Source organism: Rhipicephalus microplus, unplaced genomic scaffold (assembly GCF_043290135.1).
Source record: "Rhipicephalus microplus isolate Deutch F79 unplaced genomic scaffold, USDA_Rmic scaffold_65, whole genome shotgun sequence".
Lineage (NCBI taxonomy): Eukaryota > Metazoa > Arthropoda > Arachnida > Ixodida > Ixodidae > Rhipicephalus > Rhipicephalus microplus.
Genome location: NW_027464638.1, coordinates 210,956 through 232,370, shown reverse-complemented (window position 1 = coordinate 232,370; position 21,415 = coordinate 210,956). Strand labels below are relative to the sequence as shown.

The window sequence follows — 21,415 nt, the reverse complement described above, 5'->3', positions numbered from 1 at the left end:
CGGCTGTTGACACAAGTCTTGCCCACGCGCCAGCAGACTGCTCGACATTTTCGAAACTGTGCCGCCTACTTCTTGCAACAAGAAGAAGGAGGCGCCGTGATGCAGAGGCCGGAGAGTGCAAAGGAGAATTTAAGAAAAATGTATAACGAATGGCACTGTGAGAAAAAGAGAGGCGGGTCTGAGATTCTTTCTGGGCAAGTGAAACATGGCTCGAGACTGGCGGCGCGCCGAGAGGAGCAGAAGCCCGGGTCACGAATTAACACGTGCCGCACTCGCTGCCGACACACTGTCACGAGAGCCTGTGGCAGGCGCGTGAGCCTCGCGACCGCGAAACGGGCGCTTTCCCGCTGAAACACCGGGCGAACCGAAGCTCCTTGAGGTGGGAGCAAAAAAATACAGCATGTCACTCCCGGCATTCTCGGAAGCGTGGCGGCTCGTGAGGCAGCGCGTTGACCCGCGTCTCAAATCGCCCCGTCATGCCCTTGTGAGACGAACAGCAGCAGCTCTTTGACTCGACGCGTTCAACGACATACACAGCGGAGTCCCCTCCTCGCTCCCTTAAAGAAGAGTGTCCCTCCATGGCGACGAGAGAAAGTCATTCCCTCTTTTTTCTTAATCGCGACCGGGCATCTCAGTCATCCGGTGCGAAATCAAGCAGCAAGAAGGCGAAAGGAGGAGGGAGGGAGAAAGCGGCCTTACGGAATTTAGGCCGACTCTCCCCGCGGGGGTAACGGCGGCCAGCCTTGCCTGGGCTGCCTACCAGCGTCGCGCCACGAAAACCGATGCAGACCGGCGTCAATTGCAAACGCTGAGCAGGCTCCGCCGCGTAGTGCACGCTCTTCCGTCATGGGATGGCCGTCGGCCGCGATGCTGCTGCTCGTCGTCGCTCTCCTCTGCATCGCCGCTCGGGGCCCACAGGCGGCCGAGGCGGCCGCGGCCACCAAGCAGCCCGCCAAGTTTGAAAGCACCAAGATCACCACGGCCTTGCCGGCTTCGACCGCCGCAAAGCTGCGGGCAGCCCCAGTGGACGATGACGGCAAGAACGACGTCCAGGACAGGCCTGTCACCAGCGGCGTCGAGCTAGAGGATTACGATGACGCTGCCGACGAGCTGCCAAGCACAGACTTGAAGGCACGGACCGAATTGTCTGCAACGCCTGCCGATGAAAGTGACGATGAAGATGACGAAGATGACGACTACGATTCCACGGACGAATTCGATGACACGACGCAACCGAGCGAGTCGACGACCAGTTCCACGCCGACCACTGCCAAGGCAGTGGGTTCCACTCCCACGGCAGAGAAAAACACTGTGACCAAAAGCAGCGGGGAGCAAACGCTGCTGGCTGCTGCTAATGTCACAGAAGTTAGCACAGTGCCGGCCACTGAGCCGTCTGCCATGAGCCACGTCGCGTCTTCTGTGACGGCAACAGCGACGACGACTACTACTTTAGCCACAAGTCCGTCGACCATGATTACAACAGTATCTTCCGAGGCAATCGCTGTGCCAGCCACTTCTACAGAGGGCGGCACAACGCTGAAAACCGATGCGACTACAAGCGCCGTCCAAAGTACGACATTACTAGTGGAACCTACTTCTTCAGTGAGTGGTACTACTGAGAACCCCGACGTAACCACAGCGGTCAGAGATGGTTCGGATGTCACAGTGAAGTCAGATGTGGAAGCAGAATTCAGTGGAGACAACCAAATCGCAACTTACGAGGGAGCAGCCTCCTCACTCTCCGTGAGGGCCGTCGAGTCTACTTCTTCTACCACCACGACGCAGTCTTCAACCACCGAATCCACTACCACAGAATCAACTACTACGGAGTCCACCACTACCGAATTAATGACTACGGAAACGACGGAGTCCACTACTACAGAAAGCACGACAGCAGAAACGGCGAGTACAGAAACATCAACGACAGATTCTTCTACAGCTTTGTCTGACGAAGCGTCGACGAATACCGATAGCACCACCGAGTCTGATTCCTCGACCTCAAGTGAAACGACATCCGCAGTAACCGGAATGGAAGGCTCGACTGGAAGTGGAGCGAGAGAAATGGAAGATTTGGATGACGCTGGAGGTACGACTACTCAGAGTGCGTCAGAGATCACCACGGTCAGGGATTACGAGCCCGATTTGAACGCTGTTATTAACCAGTTCATGACACAGATCCTGCCTTTAACAACGCGGTTTCTCTCTGACACCAACGTTTCTGCTGACTGCGTAAACCATTTGTGGAAAGTGTACCAGGGATTTCGTCGGCAAGAAGCTTGGGCGCTCAGGTGTAAGTACCACTTTCCTTTATTTTTCCAGCCTTTGTCGTTTGAAGTGGGGTGTGACTAATAACCCTCTATGAGCGTGTTGTTTTTTTTTCTTGCTCTCATCTTTCGCTTTCGAAGAGAGAGCGTCGTAACTGTGAAAGTTGTTACAAACACGGCCGGCCAGCTTCTGTCTGGTGCACGTATTTCAGAATTTTAGCAATGGTTTATGATCTATAGGTGAGAGTCGATAACCATCGTGTTCCTATAAAAGTACCAGTTTTCTGTTTGGTTTGAAAAAAAAAAAGCCGCTAACACAGACCTTAGATCTCAATATTCCAGTGACGTGATTTTGATGCCAGGTGTGAAGGAAGTGGAGGTAGTGCCCTGCTGAGCTGACCCAGCTAAATGGCAATACCTCCCTTCGCCGTCGTATACTGACGAGTAGACGAGCCGCTAAGGTATTCTTTACGTTATCCGTGACTAAGTTCGTGCCGTAAAATGCTGCAAGAGGAGAAAGGCTGATTGATGAGATCACTGGCCTTAGCAGCCCTTCGCTTCTGAGCGTTTTATTGCAAGCTTAGTATATACTGTACAAGAATAAATTATGCAATCACTTTGCTCGTACAAGCGTGCCCATGATTATGGTTAGTGCGTGGCACTCTCTTTCCTCAAGCCTGAACCCTTTCGGACCGGTTCACTGTGAACCCACCATGATGTTTCGGTGATTTGCCGTTAGGAACGCATTCTGTTGTATTTTGACTTGATTATGCCACATATACAGATATAACTATGAAATTATGAAGTATAGTGCGTGTCAAAACCATCAAATGATTACGAGGTATGCTTAATGGAGGTCTGCAAGTTGCTTTTGGCCCCTTTGCATTCTTCCGTTCGTTATCATGCACGACATGCATACACGTCCTTTTGCATTTCACTCGCAGTAAAACGCCGCAGCTGAGGCAAGCATTATTTCGTTACCTTATGCTTAACGATGTGATGCCATAGCTTTTAAGCTATTTCGGAGAATACACATATCCAAATCTTGCAGCTATGCGCCCGTATATAGTGGCCTAGCGATTCGTACGTTTGAGTGTAAAAGCAGACGATGTTGTAATGTGAAGTACTTAACGAACACTATACTTAATTGGAAAAGCGGCCAGCCAAAGCAAAGTGCTCTTTAGGGTGAAAAATAGTGTTTAGTTGAATCAAATGTTTTAACTAAATTTAATACGCATCGTTTAGATAACTAACTAATACTCCAGAAATGTCCACGATGGTTTTCCCGCTTTTACTAATACAATAACTTGAACGCTAAGCATTTAAAACTAGGATTTTTCTGGGTAATTCCTATCCAATGCTTTAACACTGAAGACGGGCAACGATAGCGTACTGCTTGGAGATTGTTAAGGTTGTTTAACATCATGAAACTGGCTAACGAATCATAGTTGACTTTGTGACGGGCTACCGTTTTCGCACAAGCATTGTAATTTTTTTTTCGTTATTTTCAACGCTATAACAATTCTTATGTGAAGTATTTCAGTACTTCACATACGTGACTACCAGTGTTTCAGCAATATTCATTTAAATAAAAGTAAACTATTGCTCTATATACCCCAGCCTTCACTCTGCCCCACCCCGCTACCTCTTTATTTCAATGTTGTCTTGCATCGACAAATACGCGCTGGCGCACTGCTCAGAAGAACGCCATGCGACTTAGTAGATCAAGTGACCGGCCAACGACAGACCAGCCATAAGTGATTATTCAATCCAAAGCAAATTTTACCTCTATGCTCTCCTTCAACTCTAATCACTCTTTTTATCATAACTTCATGTTCCAATTCAGTTGTGGTTGATTTGCACGGACGAACAAACTTTTATTCACGCCCTACAGCGTAACAGTAGAACCTACAACTCAACCACGGCCCGTTATCCTGCAATATCGTTATGCAGATGTATGCAGGAGCGCACGCGATTATGGGTTACGATCAGCCCGTGTGCCCGCGGATCGCAGCAAGCATGAGGCCGAGTTGCCTAACACCGCTGATTGGCGAGCACAAAACTAGGGCTATAATCACCTTAGCAGTATTTTACCGCGTAACTCCTTGTGTCTTGAGCGATGCATTGGCTATCCTTCACTTCCCCCTCTCCCGCTTCACACTCCAAGACCTTTTGACATCAGCGATTCATGTCAAACGAGTGGATCTCTACAACACAAGTTAGCTTTCATAATTTAGCAGTTTGCAGATAAACTGTGTTAAGGGTATATGAACTGTTTTGTAGAGTGTTGAGTCGTCTAATAATATATCGCTACATTGGGCATTGCATCATTGAAGCAAAAACGCTGTTGTATCGGTCTATAACTTATTTGCTCGCAAAGTTATTGTGTGTTGCATCAAGGGACGTATATAACAAAAGCATGTACCGAGCACGCTTCCGTACAATGCCACGCAAGGTGACGCTAAAGAAATTAACAATAGAGAGATGGAAACGAGCGAGAATTCCGCCAGGGAGGCGCGTGTTTTATTCATGCGTCGCCGGTAACTGGCCATCAGCCAGGAGGTACAGCGTCCTTGTCCAGCTGTGCCAGCGGAAGGGCAAGCCGTGCGTCGGTGCAGGGTCTCGCCGATCACTTCAAATAATGCCCGTGTGGACTGCACGGCAGCGCAGTGCACCTATTGGCACGCAGTGCTTCGTCGTGTCGAAACAGTGTCTGACCTCCTGAGCTCGCTCGGCGTTTTCAGAGGATCGGTGTATCACGACCGACGCACGTAAAAAAACTGTGCACCCCCAACCTTACCCCTCTCCCCCCTTTTTTTCCGTACGGCTATCAAGCCTTCATGGCGTAAACAGCGTTATTCCTGTGTAACTAGTCGGCGTTCAACGTGATTATTATTTGTCAGCACCCCAACGCGTGATTCTGGAGGTGTCTATATGAGGCCTCTAACGCGCTGTGAACGCTGTTGAATGCTACGGGATCGAGTGATATTTCCGGCCGGTCACTTTAGGTGACACTTTCACTGTGTAAGATTTTACGAGAGTAATGGAGGACGTGTCGCTGAAGGGACAATGCTTCTGGCACGTTGCCTCAACACAGACAGTGTTATAGAACGCACTGAACTATGGTAGAGTCCGTTAGTCATGTGAAATCTCGCAAAAGTTAAAAAAAATTGGTGGTCGAAAAATTGATGTAACCCCCGTAAAGAAGACAATAGGACTAATGATGCAAAAGCCAGCGTTCAACCAAAGGTTGAGTGTACCTCACTCTGTGATGAGTAATAACACTGAGTTAACTGCTCTCACTGTCTAGTAATAACGACGTACCTCTTCAATGGCGTTTTTATAGTGGTTACATTCACAGTTAAACTAACTTCTTTCAGGCACAGATTTTCGGGTCCCCATACATGTGTCAGTACAAAGAGCCATCTGGAAATGCGAGCGCGAAGCTTCCATGCACGTGATTCGACAGGACTTTCCGGCAAAGCTATATATACATTCTCGCGGAAGCCCTTTTTCTCTTGTCGGGTATTTTCTTTTACTGCCGCAACATGGCGGGACCAACCTCCGTGTTTATACATACAGCTCCTTTTTAAATTCTTTGGATACATGGCGCACTCGCTGTAACAATGACAGTAAGGCAGCGTTTCCTTCTCACTACAACGTTCGTAGCACATCCTCTGGGGCACTATTAAATAAGCGCTCTGTATAGAGCTAGGTAAAATAGCAGTAAAATGGTGGAAACCATGTGTCCTGCTAGAGGTATTCCCGGCTACACCATGGGTATTCAGAAAACTTACGAGAAGTGAAGTAGTAACACGAGTCTCGAGTGGTTGGAAAGTCTCTGTGTACATGAGGTGCGTTAATTATAGCAAGGTGCACTTCAAAAGCGTTTAGTTTTGATCTCAAGTTTACTGCTTGAATATACTGTGTGCATGCCTTTGAAACCAACAGAGCGAAATTTTGATGCAGGTATGGCCATACATTACAGCTTGCACGCTGCAGGCCATATCAAGCATTGTAGATATTTTGGTCTATAATTTAAGATTGCCCACCTCACTGATATATTGACGTGTTGTCTTACCTCATCGATGTGCCATGTCTTTGTCTAAATATAGATGCGTTTCAAAGTTGATGGCAAAGTCATTCCACATTTTAAGACAATAATGAGGTTGTTTTAGGAGTAGACGCAATAAAAGCCAACCTACAGTCTGCTCAGCGCCAAAATATTCGACTGAAAACTGTGCATCGTTCGTAGGCAGATTGGCCTATGAATGCCGTAACGGCAAATTCACTCGTTTTACACGCTGCCTTTGTTGGCGCAGATTTTCACCTATATAAATATAACATTCGCTACAAATACAGCTTTGTCCCGTCCACTCACCTGCAGCTTCTGCTTGCGATGTATTACCACTCCCAAGCGTACACCATGGTGTCTTGTGATGTTGTACTTTTTCAGCCTCTCACTCTGTTAAGTATATGAGAGAATGACACAAGAGACAGCGGGGTGAGTGCCTGAGTCCAAGTGTAATGTTTATATATTGTAATATACGCTGGTAATACAGGCGTAATGTAAGCTATCAAGCGCCAAGTCTTGTTTATTAAAATGGGAGCCTTCACCGCTGATGAAGGGTATTGCAAGTTGCTTGGAGCAACCAGTAAAACGTGTCGTATCCTTAGTGATCCACCTCACTAATATTAATGTATAATGTTCTAACTCCCTGTGCAATATTTTACGAGAATTTTAACGTATCTTTTTTATGTAAGCTTCTTTAGGAAGATCTGGCGATATCCAAAATTATGCCACTCGAGTACATGCCAGCTGTCAGTAAAAGCAGCGCACTTTAAAAAGCTGAGAGGGAAACTGAACTTGTTTGTCTTGCTGTATTACATTAAAGCGCGCGTCGCCTTTGAACTGTTTCTCGAGCATACAGGTACGTGTGCGCCTACTACGCAAGATGGAACAAAAATTGTACATATTCAGAAATATGGCACAACACTGTATATAGATGACACACTTGCAGAGACTTGTCAAATTATAGGGTAGCTTTCTTTTTTCACAATCCGACAGCAAAAGTTTTGCGGATAGCTAGAACAATACTGCCGAAATGGGTCTTCCTGCGCGCTTTTTGTAACTCCGCTACAGTAGCAGCAACTGTTCTTTACCTGGAATCGAACCACATAACTCGGCAAACGCATCACTGTACAAGTAAATAGGAATGCTGAAGCCCTGAATGAGAATAAGGGCACGATATTATTGTACACGTTTTGTATAAACGAAGGACCGTTAGGTCGTACGCGATTGATCGCAAAAAAAAAAACTGCAGACGTAAGCGTAGTCCTGGACCAACCGCATACGCCCAAAACTGTGCTTTTAGACGAGTATACACAAGATCTCGCATATAGTCCATGAAGTTTCAATCTAATGAGAGCTTACAAAAATAGGCTTCAATTAACAATTTTTTGCGCACGATGGAACAGCGAGAAAAAAATAATAAAAAGGATCAATGATTCCGGTTTTTCCGCAATAGGCTAACTCCATTGCGAAGAGATTTACCAGACCTGATCAGCGTAATATCACTTTAGGGAGGGAATTCGTCTACTTAACATTTAAGCTCGCACCTCAAACGATCACAATCAGTACTTCGAACTAATATTTGATGTTTACGTTACGTTTTGTACATTACTAAAATTCTATCAGTTTGTTTTTAAGGCATATTCACTACTGATAGAATGGGAGGGTGTCACAGCATTCGGCCCATGTATCATCATAATTGTGCCATAAAATCAACAGTTGTTCAAGTTCGTTTTTTAACGGAGCACCGTTTTGTACAGTAAATCACAAAACTGATTAGATTGCCCATCGCTCATGGGGTTGGATCTCTCGAAATCGGCTTCACCCTGTAAAGTCACTGTAGGTTTCACCCACAAAGTTGCAATATGTACTCTAAAGTGGGCAACCAAACACATTTATAAATTTTGCTAATTATGTAAATAAGTATTTGGTGTCTGGCCGCAACTTATAGCAAGTGAGCTCAAGGACTACAATTATGGTATCTGCAACAAGTAGGCTTGAAAATGTTTGAGATGTCGGAAAATAACAAATGATTGATTTGATTGATTTGTGGGGTTTAACGTCCCAAAACCACCATATGATTATTAGAGACGTCATAGTGGAGGGCTCCGGAAATTTCAGCCAGCTGGGGTTATTTAACGTACACCCAAATCTGACCACACGGGCCTACAATATTTCCGCCTCCATCAGAAATGCAGCCGCCGCAGCCGGGATTCAATCCCGCGACCTGCGGGTCAGCAGCCGAGTACCTTAGCCACTAGACCACCACGGTGGGGCGTCTGAAAATAACACAAAGTAGATTATTAGTAAGCTTAACGGAGTCGCCAAGGTAAGAACATAGCGTTTCGCATAAGATACTTTTAGTTGGGCATACGTAAGCAATCCCGCCGCGGTGGTCTGGTGCCTAAGGTACTCGGCTGCTGATCCGCCGGTCGTGGGATTGAATCTCAGCTTCGGCGGCTGCATTTTTTTTTTTGGGGGGGGGGGGGGAGTCAAAATAGTGTTGGCTCATGAGCTCGCATTTGGGTGCACGTTAAAGAGCCCCAGGTGGTCAAAACTTCCGGAGTCTTCCAATACGGCGTCTCTCATAATTATATGTTGGTTTTGAGACGTTGAACCCCACATATCAATCATACGTTATAAGCCGTTGTACGGAGAATGGCTACGAGAGAGAATGGCGCATTCACAGTACGTAACGTATCGATTCCAGGGTATCGATTCCAAAAATACCGACGCACGCAAGCGTAATGATATACGAAGCGTGAGCTACGTGTCACTCTCATGAGATTTTGAATAAACGAGCAGCCAAGTTGCAAGATTGCACAGAACATAAAACAATGGATCCTACGATTCGGTTTCACTTCGATACACCGTGCTCCGTACTTAGGATTGTTGCGCGCGCTCAGCTAAATGTGCCTTTTGAGTGCGTGAGGAAATGTAAGGTGCACGTTTTCTGTGGGGAACGTGGCGTATGCACGCACCACCTACGGATGCTCGTACGCAGTAATAAAACACTGTTAAACACCTTTAGTTTGGCATGCGCAGTATTGGCGTATGCAGTGCGCAATATGTTGCGCACGCTGCCAGATGTGCTTTGGAATGCTTCTGAACGCCACCAACGACAGAACTACGCTTGGCTCCAGTAATAACGTGGCCTCCGCGATCTGCGCACCTCTTCATTTTGATGGCCACGGTAAAGAACACAAGCGTAGTAGTGAAGCCGCGTCGTTAGCTGTTTGCATTGTTATAGTCGTTCTCCGGTGCACTCGTTACAAGCGTTTACCTTTGCCGCGTACGTTCAGCTTTTTTATGTGTATTTAACTGCCAAGTTGCGTGCACTATTTGGATATAACGCAGCGCTTTATTCAGCAGGGTTGTGAGTCAGGCTGACCATGTCCTGCAGCAACAAGCTTCGCCTCGGGTATTTTTGAGTTTCCGATATAAAAACAGCAACTGCAAGGTATAGAACGGCATAGAATGCTCAACGTACCTTGTGTTGCAGCACGTAAAAAAACTTCCGCCAAAACTTAATTTTTTTCTCTTGTGCGTTTATTGAGTGGCTTGACGGAAAGAAATACACGCGTTCTCGCACTGCACGCCGTACCTGTCGGGGATGTTTGTTTACATGCAGATTTTTTTAATACACAAGGCAATGCCCGCCACAAGTCAGGACGCCAGAATGTGCCGTTTATTTGTACTTCCACCCGCATGGCTACATCGTCTTTTTATAATAGACGCGTTTTTTTATCGGTTTCGCCGTTGCTGAATGCATCTGACGTGGCTGCAGCTATCATTCACTTTAGTTGCGTGTAAATGTGTTCGACGTATTGCGAGAGCATAACGCACCAAGCAATGAATTACTTACGTGACATCTTGTCGTGGGCGTATACGGGCATCCGTGAAGGTGGTGCGTTGTGATTCGCGCATGCGCACTTTTGTCTCTCGCAGCCGTGACGCATGCGCGCACAGAGAGAGAGAGGCACACGCAAATACACACGCACACACACAAAAGCACGCGCTCAATTAGAAATGCAATATCATCTGCAGATACAATACTTGTACAACGGCATTTAAATTGAAGCAACAATAACTAAAGGACTTTCGAGAAGGGAAGTCTCTTTGCGATACACTGTTTCTCTCTTTATTTACCCTGCCAGTTTTCAAGCAATAAAATGGTCCTGCTCTTAGAAGTGCTTCCTGTCCATTTAATCGTGTATTCCAGGAAATTGCGAGCCTGCGAATTCCCATAGGCATTGAGTAGCCTAACGGAGAATAAAAAAAAAATGCAAGAAAGCACCACCCATAACTATAGCCTTGCGACACGCCCCTCAAATAGGTATAATTCCCGTCAACGGTGATATGCTCTAACGTGTCCCCAACTTTATGAACTCCTGAAGTGACCGGTACAGAAACCACGCGAAGGGCGCGTGATTAGTAGGCTGTGTGACTAAGGTGTGTCATTGGCAATGATAATTCAGAGTAGAGTGTGCGTGATCAAGTCAGCCGTTTCGTAGCATGGATCGTGAGCGATAGCATGTGCCCATGAAATGACAGTCACCTCGGAAAGACGTGACTGAAGTTATCTGCAATACGATCTAAGCTGGTCGTGTCCATATTGCTGTTAAAATATTCGCGGAAAAATATAGGAGTTTCTTTGATATCTTCAGCGTCTCTCCGTCGGTATCTGGAGTAAACTTGTTAAGCACTCATTGTTTCAGTAAAAACGAAAAAAAATAGTTTCATCATGAAAGTCAGGCATTCCAGCACTCATACTGCAGCTCTTTTTTTTTATTTTCAGACGTCTTATCAGCCCCTAATTCTGTGTAGTATGAAATGCGAGAGCAACTCTAATTAAGCAAGGGGATGCGCTTGCTCGAGTTCAGTTGATACTGTAATCACCTGGTGCATAAACCTGAGACGAATTTGTACGTGGCACAGAAACGTGTTGTTTCTTCCGTATCTAGCGGTTCCCGTTTCCGGCGAACGAAATACACTCTAAAAGAAAGAAGAGCCATTTGATTCCTTTCTCCATGAGTTATCACTCGCCATGCATACAAGTCTCTTAAGAGAGACAAGAAAACGCCCTTTAGAGGTGATGATACTCTTGTCGGAGAGTAGTTTGAACCAAAAAAGAGTCAACGTGTTTCTTTAGCGAGAAGACTGTATACACTGAGGGTCATGTCCGGACTCACTGAAGAGGGTAGCATATGTTCTTTATTTTTTGTACTCCCCTTCTACATTACATTCCTTCCTACTTCTCTGAAGCTGCTCATTTACCACCCATTTTTGAACTGTTCTGTACTCGTTCCAGAGGTTTCATAAGCTCTCTGCAAAGTCGTTATTGAAACTTAGCGGAACTTTTGTGAAATTCTCGTTTAATGTGTAAACTATTTATGGAAATCATACGGACTTATCAGAATGGCATGTGGAACGTTTCATTTAGGCAGCTATCTGTTTCGTTTCTTCTAAATCTAGGTACAGTTATGTTTATACAGTATTACTAGTGACATGGTAAAACAGGAAGCACGAAAGCAAAAAATGTAACAGGTCTCGACAAAATGAGTCATAACAAACTTGTCGGAAGACCGGTTGATTGGTTTTCACAATCTTTTGGATTACGGCCCATATAAACTAAGATTATTGTTGTCTTTGTAATAATAATAATAATAATAATAATTATAATAATAATAATAATAATAATAATAATAATAATAATAATAATAATAATAATAATAATAATAATAATAATAATAATAATAATAATAATAATAATAATAATAATAATAATAATATATTAATATTATATTAGTAGTAATAGTAGTAGTATTAACAGTATACAGTAACTGTTTATATGTCGGCTTTTTCAAGCTTGCTCTTCGCGATTTATTTATTTATCATATTACGCACAGCGCCCAAGGGCATTACAGTGGGGGATGTATTGTTGCATAGCGGGAAAGGGTCTTCAATTTAGATTTGACAGATTTTTTTTCCCTTTGGTGGCTCGGTCATCACAAGTGTATCGCGAGTTTCATTACGAATATCACCGCGTCACTCCTTAGTACGACATCTGCGGAGCCATGTTCGCAGTCATGCACTCGCTGGTTTTGGTTCACTGGCTGTGGTTGGTGTACAAACTTTAGTTTTCAGTCTCTTGTATAGCTCTCTGTTTGAGAGGTCATATTACGCTAACATAAACAACCTACACTTATTTATTTATTTATTTGTACAAGGTGACATTCCAGAAACCTCACTACTAGGAAAAGTTTTTTATGTGTATGAAGAATTCTTACTCTTTCGAAATATGTGTTGCATATATATGCTGATCACAAAGTTATTTTAAGGTAAACTCGCATAATGATCAGTGTGACATCCAGTTGTCTAGCACATTTTTTTTTTTCAAATGATGTGGCTAGCCCACGAGCACCTCTCGTGGGCTTGCCACATTGATTACGTTTGCGGAAGAGCTCTAAAAAATTAGGTTACTTGCGCCGCACCCTACCTAACGCCCCTGATGACACCAAACTTCTTTCATATAGATCAATGATTTGCTACGATATTGAATATGCATCTGTGACCTGATTACCCTACAAACACTGTGAAATAAGCTCACTAGATAATATTCAACGAAAATCTATCGGCTTCATTTTTGGTAACTACAGTCGCAAATTCTCAGCGACCTTAATTAGCTCTTCGATCATTCAACATTCCATCACATCTCTCACGATACCAGAATCAAGCTTAGAACTTTTTATACGCAATATTTACCTCCGCCTCCATCCTTTTCTACGTTCACCGCATCACATTTTCCGATGAAGGTTGTACTCGCAGTTTTCTTGCTTTAAACGTAATGACTTTTTTGCGCGTACCAAGGCTTTTAAATGCAGTTATTTTTTTCATGTGTGACAGCGTTTTGGAATTCACTGCCTGGTAGCATTCGCGGCTTGCCACTGGAAGATTTTATTGTTGCAATTGATGCACATATTTCTGACGTATAGTCAACTTCCTCTTCAGTATTGATTTCTTATGAGTGTTCTTGCTTTGTAATTTGTGTTATTTTGTTCAATGTTTTTTTGTGCTTCTAATATTGTATAATATATCATTCCTGCTATAGTCCTGTATAGAGATGCAGTATTAATAAATAAATAAATAAATAAATAAATAAATGTAAATTGACGTCTTTAACGCTGCTATAGACCAAAATTGTGACATAACTCGAAAAACAGGCTATTCGGCATTTGTTTTTCCTCTGCATATCCGAAAGCGCTGCTTGAGGTCTTTGAAATGATTGATCTGGGTAAACTATGTGGTATAACTTTACGCCATCACTCGCGGCAACGCGCGAAAATGTGAGGCGTGTGCTTTCGCGGGTATGTTTGCGAACCTGTCCAGTGAATCCAATTTCCAGACCACACGTCTCTTGATTGACATGATAAATAAGTTCCTAAATAATCGATGGGTCAGTATTACTTTTAAATACACGAGGTAATGTATTATGATAACGTTCTACGCGGTATGTAGGAGCCCATGTACACGACCTTGTGGTGACAGGTATTAAACCTATGCGCCCTTGCAGTTGGTAGCCGCCATTAGGAGTGTAAGCCTAGAGCGATATATACCTGCTTTCGTAGACAGTCGAGAGTGAACGTGGGTTTTCCGTTATGATAAAAGCGTGCTTTTTTCCGTTATGATAAAAGCGTGCTTCAGTGCGTTGAAGGTAGGGCCGAAATTTACGTCAATGTTTGGGGCAGAACAAGAAAAATCAACGAGAACAAAGAAAGAATTGAGGCGAGTGCAGTTCAAGGCTCGCGCGGTCGTGCTGAAACTGCTGTTGCGCAATGACCAATTAAATGGCCTCGCCTGTCTAACTGCGCCGGCGGGACTTCGCCAGTCATTAGAAAGCGCAAGGCGAGGATAGCGCGCAGAGATACACAAGACTGAATGAGAGAAAACTATACAACAGCAGTAGGGCCTCGCGGGATAAGCGAAATCAACCGTTGGATCTAGGGCAGATTATCGTCTCGTCGATTTAATGGGCGAAAAGGCAAGGCAGCTCCGCCGCTCCGCGGTAAAGTTTACGTACACGCTACGGCGTCGGAGGTATACATAGGAATAAAGAAAACGTACACACGTACAAACGTGGCAATGAATAAAAATAATAAAACAAAGAAATGCCTCGCGCCGCGAGCCGGTGGTAAATCGCATGAATCAGTGAACGCCGCCGTCGCTTGAGGGGCTGCGCGGTGTTTCGTGCACATTCAGCTGCACGCCCGCCACCCGGCCGGGCACCCCAGCGAGAGTCATGTCGTGCACCTCACAACACATTGAGTGACGAGAACCTTAAGCGAGACATGACGTTTTTGTGCGCATGTTTCTATTGGCAGCGAATAACGAACGCGTCGAACTTTTAGGTTGCACGATAACTTCATGCAAACACACTGCTCAATATTGATCTCCAGCACTCGTTGCTACGCGAATTCTACAGCTTCTGAGAATTAAAAAAAAACATCCATACATTTTTAATGCCTTGGCTGCGCATGATGGTCAAGATGCTTATCGACGCACGTTCCGGCCTTTGCAAGTTTTACCAACTCCCAAAGAGCTTCTGGTGAGACGGCTATATGTGCGCGCTGCTGGAGGCACGACCATGCACGGTGCACCATTTGCGAACCAGTGACGTACACATAGTTAGACAATAAGCTATATAGAAGCCGTCGTGGGTGACTCTTAATGCGCTTTCTTCCCCATCGATTACGGGAGAATAGCAGCTGATAACCTAATTACATGGACGTATTATCTTTTAACCGCAGCATTAAGGCTTGGCCTTTCAGAGATCAAACAGCGTTGCATTCGTCAAGGTCCGAAGGAGGGTCCATGTTTTCATACTCAACGTGCTTTTCTCGTCTCTTATGTAACAAAAACCTCCGAGTGTCTTATAGACCTCCTTAGAGAGGAGGAACACACGTATGCATAAAACTTATGTCTTATGCACCTCATAAAGAAGGAGGGATATAAATGTGCATATTTATGTAAGAGTATTCACCTAATTAGTCCACAATGAACTCATGTCAAAGCACGCCTATTCATTTCTCAAGAGTCGCAAAGGTGTATGGGTTGGTCGATTTCGGACAGTGCTGTGGAATGGCCTAATAGTTTTAACCGACTGCTGTTCCTTCAAAGTATCCTAATCCATTTAGAACGTAAATTATATTTCTATACGCTCTACTGCATATACTTGTCCCTGTCATCTTTCCACCCAACCCCAATCTTCCTAATAAAAGAAGTTGAATCTAAGAACCAAACTGTCCTGTTGAAAAACCTTACCGGAGTGGAGCACAAGGCTTACGAAGCCGAATTATTTTTGCATCGTCTACCTAAAAGGATTGCCAACGCAGCAGAATAGAAAAGATACCTGGCCAACGAACGTGTTAACAATACCACGTCATCAGATACAACAAAAATAGCAAGAATAATTAAATAAGCAAGCCTGTATTTGAACAGGAAGCGAATATGCGAGCCGCATTACTTCCTTCGTTTAAATACTAAAGCAACATCTACGTCTGCCATACCTGCAGACAGGTTCACTGGTGCTGGTATGAAAACGCTAAAGCTGTCAATTCCCTTTTTTTGGGTATAACTATAATGTTTCTGAGAAGAGCCGCAAGCGGATACATTTGTCGGTGTTTATTGAACCGCCACACCAATAGTAATCAATGCCTAAAATACGTTGCAGTGTATCCGATTCGGGTCGCCCACAAGCGTGCCATTTCCTCCAGGCTTATGCGGCTGTTTCTTCTCTAACTCCGCACAATCTGGCGTAAAAACTAGTTTAGAAAAGATTTATCAGCGCAAAAAAAAGACAGAACTTTTACAGAAGAAACACACGCACAGCGCTGTGTAAAAAGTTGTTTTAAAGCTCTAACGTCCACTATGGTATAGTGATTGTCAAACATGAGCTTGCATACGCTGCGCCTGCTTGCTGAAAAATGTGACGCTTTCTTAGAGCCCCATTTAGTTCCATTAAGATTGCACCTGCAAGCTAGACTTTCATGCCACCCGAACGGCTATCTTCATGCTCACCTGTGTAAACGTCATTAACGGCTGAGCCATTCCTGTGGATAACTCTCGGTCACAATGTTGTTTGAATTTGTGTCGTTTGATTCGCGGGGTTTGACCTGCCGAAGAAACACCGGTTCAATGGGACACGTCGTATTCGACGACTACAAAGCAATTTTTTTAAACGTGCACGTAATCTGAATTGTACACAAGAGTTTTTGAATTTCAACCGCATAGAATTGCAATTGCACCAGCCGAGAATCAACTCCTCAAAAGCTCAGCAGAACACAATAACCACTGTGGTGGTTGTTTGTGTCTATAATACAAGCCACTCCTCGCGTAATTTTTGCTCCGTCATTCGTACCGTCTGAAAACGTGCTATCAGAGCCGATAAATTATACATGTTTCGCTCATATGCTCACGTACTTACGATATTTAGAGCAGTAAAAAATAAAGAGGAGTTGTTGGCCGAAGATCTGCATGAGGACTGATGATTCGCTTGATATGTGGGGTTTACCGTCCCCAAACAACCATATGATTATGAGAGACGCCGTAGTGGAGGGCTCCGGAAATTTCGACCAGCTGTGGTTCTTTAACGTGCACCCAAATCTGAGCACACTGGCCTACAACATTTTCGCCTCCATAGAAAATGCACTTCATAATAAATGAGGGTACCTGCATATTTCTTTTTTTTCTCTGACAGTTGGCCGTGCTAATTTCAAATAAAATAAACTGGGTATATGGCTCCGATACCTTGTACTCAAACCGGAAACAGGCCTCTTTCCTGTATGGGTGCAATTCATCAGATTATATGTTTAAATAATAATATAACCAGGAACAATCAACCGGTTCAGCTACTAACATGCATTTAAATTGATGTGATATGCACGCGTTGACTGAGAAGGAAAGGAAATGCAATATTAAAAATTGGTAGATCCCATGTACAGTAGGAATCGTATATCAATAGTACAGTACAGTACAGTAGCTTCACATATCAAGCTCGAATGATGAAGGTTGATATGTTATGCAAGAAATGACTTCCATGTAATGATTATCCTGATTGCGCCTAGGTTGGTGTTCGTCGTCCAATCAAGTAACCCAATACCAAATTTCGTATATGTGAAGCGAGCGAAACGGCCACGAGTGCGCTGAGCGTAACACAGAACGATGTTTTACTTGACACGCACGTTTTTTTATTATGTTTGGACGTGTCATTAGCCTCATCGTCTATTCACGTCACATCATACCAAATTTGATATGCGTGAAGCTAGTGAAACGGCCACAAGCGCACATTTAGCGTATCTTGTAGTTATGTTTTACATGACACACATATCATTATTATCATGTTCGGACGTGTCATTTCTCTTGGTCATCTATTCACGTTTTGTATTACATAATTTGGCATATGTGAAGCTAGCAGAACAGCCGTGAGTGCACTATGAGCGTAGCATGTAGTCATGTTTAACATGACACGCATATGATTATTATGTTTGGATGTGTGATTTACCTTCGTCATCCGTTGATTGATTTGTGGAGTTTAACGTCCCAAAAAACTTCGTCATCCGTTGTCGTAATGTAATACGAAATTTCGTGTATGTGAAGCTAGCGGAACGGCCGTGAGCGCATCATGAGCATGGCATGTAGTCATCTTTTAAATGACACGCATTTCATGATTATCATGCTTGGGCGTGTCATGTACCTTCGTTATCCATTCACGCCACGTTATACCCAATTTGGTATATGTGAAGCTAGTCAAACGACCGCGAGCACATCGTGAGCATGGCGTGTAGTCATGACTTCTATGACATCCCTGTCTTGATTTCCACGTTAGGGCCAGTCACTTATGTTCGCAATACAGTGATTTCATACAATACCAGTTTTGCAATATGCCATGTGAACGAAATAATCGCAAGAGCACCAAGACTATGACATGTAAATCATGACATTCATGACATACATCTCATGGTTTTCATGTTGGAATTACTCATTCAGCAGTCACGAAAATGTTCTTCATAGCTACACTACGCACAAACGATAGAGTCCTTATAGCAGCCGACGCGTACTCCGCTCATTCAGATAAGGACCCGAACGGCAAGGCAAGGCAAAATGCCTTGCCGCAGTGGTATAGTGATAAAGGTCCCGCAGCCGGGATCAAATCCCGGCTGCGGCGACTGCATTTTCAATGGAGGCGAAAATGCCGTAGGCCCGTTTACTCAGATTTGGGTGCACATTAAAGAACCCCAGGTGGTCAAAATTTCCGGATTCCTCCACTACGGCGTCTCTCATAATCATATGGTGGTTTTGGGAGATTAAACCCCACATATAAATCAATCAGGAAAGGCAAAATGCCATGTCAGCAATACAAGTCCAAGAGGTTCAGTAATGCAGATTTTCAGTACCGTGAGCTGGGCGGCAGTAAAATCAAATATTCAAGTGAGCCTTACTGGTAAACAGAGACAGTTGAGTTAAATAAACTTTATTGACCCAATGATTGGAAGAATGCTTGATAAGACAGGGAGGTTAACCACCGTCAGTTCTAGTTGGTAGCTCTCCTTGAAGGAGAAGAAGGTATGCGCATAAAAGCTTATGAAAATGCAAGAATGAAGAGCAAGGAGCTTAAACAAAATGCCCATGACTACGTATAGAATTACAATGCCGCAACAGGCGTGCGGTTTTCACGTCGTGTAGGCCCATTTTGAACGCCAACCTAAAACGTTCAATGCTATGACAGGCGAAGAATGTCCAATCGGTCAAATGACTACAGTCATCATTCGCGTCTTGACACTATAGCGCTGGCAGGCGAAGGCAGTGTGCGCGACTGTCTCGTCACGGCCGCATGCTTCACACATTGGGCTGTTGGCCTTACCGGTAAAAAGTACATTTAGTGGATGTGACCCTATTCATAAACTGTACAAAACGCTCTGCTGGAGTGTCCGGAGTGGTCAAGGAAGGAAAATAGAGCGAAAAGAAAGGCAGGAAGGTTAACCAGCCTATCGGCAGCTGGTTTGCTACCCTGCGCATGGGAGAGGAATGAGGGAGATGAAAGATAGAGAGCAGAGAGGGAAGAGAGAAACAGCACATTCGGCAGCACACGCGCGCACACTCATTCATAGTCCAGTCTTGTCTTTCGCGGTGTGTGACATTGCTGTTACAGTCACTTGTTCAAATCTGTGTCGCGTAGGAATTTCAACAGAGCTTTCGTCGCCTTCTGTTGCAATGTCTTCTTTCGGGCACTTGACAGAATAGTGTCCACAGACATTTGGCTGTTGTCGATGCGCGCAAAAGCGGACGCCAGTGACTGTCTCTGGATTTCATACAACGGACAGTCACACAGGATGTGGTGTCGCGTCTCTTCGCAATGACAGGCATCGCAGAGAGCGTTGGCGGCCATTCCTATGACAAAGGAATAAGATTTTGTAAATGCCACTCCTAGCCATAAGCGATGAAGAAGGGTGCCTTCTCTTCGGTCGAGTCCAGTGGGCATGCGGAGAGCCATCAAAGAGGACAGGTGGTGTTGACGATTCGTATCGATGCTTGGTGGGTACCATAGTGAAAACGTGATTTCACGCGCAAGTCGTCGAAGATTACTGGCAGCATCGGTCCGCGAAAGTGGTATGGCTTCTTCTCGTGTTCCTTCAAGGGCTGCCCGTGCGGCAGTATCGGCATGTTCGTTCCCTATGATGCCGCAGTGACTTGGCAGCCATTGAAGCGTCACATGATGCCCTTTCTCGTGTGAAGTGTGAAGAAGGCATCGAATTTCAAAACAAGCTGTTCGTATGACCCGCGACGCAGTGCTGAAAGCACAGATTGTAGGGCAGCCCTTGAGTCGCTGAAAATCGACCATTGTTGCGGTGGTTCCCGATTGACCACACAAAGTGCAGCGCGCAAAGCAGCTAGTTCCGCTGCTGTAGATGCCGTGGAGTGGTCAGTCCTAAAGCTGATGGTAACACCTCTTGCTGGGATAACTACTGCCCTTGACAAACACTGTCGGTTCGTGGAACCATCGGTGTATACATGTATGCTGTCTAAATATTTCTCGTGCAAAAGAAGAAGAGACAGTTGTTTCAGCACGGGCGATGAAAGCTCAGATTTCCTCCGGATCTCTGGTACACTAAGATGCACTGTGGGTTGAATAAGACACCAAGGCGGTATGGATGGTTTAGATGCAGGAGTTAAGCCCGAGGGAAGTTTATTGTTGTATTTCACAATCATTTTGGCGAACGATGCTTGGCGCCTCTCTGAAGGCAACAGTGCAAGGTGATGGCAGGGAGCACGTGCGAAGTGTCTGAAGTGTGTTCTCAGGACTTCTACAACAATGTGAGTTTGTATCAGATAGTCACCAGCAATTGCAATTGTTGCTTCCGTTGACGTACATCTGGGCAGACCGAGGCACAAACTCAGCGCTTGGGCTTGTACTGCCTGTAGAACACGAACATTGGTCTTGCAGGTATTGCTAAGCACGGGCAAGCTACATCTGAGGAAACCGAGAAACAGAGCCCTGTAGAGCTCCATCATTGCGTCTACTGACATCCCCCACGTCTTTCCTGCCAGGAACTTGAACAGTTGGGAAATAGCGGTCAGGCGCTTCTTCATATAGGTCACATGCGGACTCCAACATAGGTCCCTATCAATAATGATGCCCAGAAAACTGGTGGGTTTTGGCGTAAGAAATCGGTAGCCCGCAGATTGAGATGACATAAGGGGTCATTGCTTTGCGAGTGAAGGCCATCAGCACGCATTTTTCTGGTGATATGTTGAGACCTTGTTTGCACAAATAGTTGGCAATCATAGTTGCTGCTTTTTGAAGCCGGGAACGTATCTGAGGACGTGTGACTGCCGATGTCCAGACACAGATGTCGTCTGCGTATATTGAGATTTTAATGGTGCTTGGCAAGTATTCAGCGAGGCCAATTAGTGCAAGATTGAGTAGCGTCGGGCTAAGAACTCCGCCTTGAGGAACACCCCTGAAAGTATAGCGTCGCGTAGTTGGGCCATCTTCTCTTAACAGAAAGAATGATCTTGCAGC

At 44.9% G+C, this 21,415-nt stretch overlaps 1 protein-coding gene across 1 annotated transcript in view; it reads left to right on the top strand.

Moving 5' to 3' along the window:
• Positions 1-759: 759 nt before the first annotated feature.
• LOC119161376 (nose resistant to fluoxetine protein 6) overlaps positions 760-21,415 on the top strand; it is an 87,112-nt gene continuing 66,456 nt past the window's right edge. The window contains exon 1 of the mRNA XM_037413817.2: positions 760-2,290. Within this exon, the coding sequence (XP_037269714.1) occupies positions 847-2,290 (1,444 nt within the window). The 5' untranslated portion in view covers positions 760-846. The remainder of the gene's footprint in view (positions 2,291-21,415) is intronic.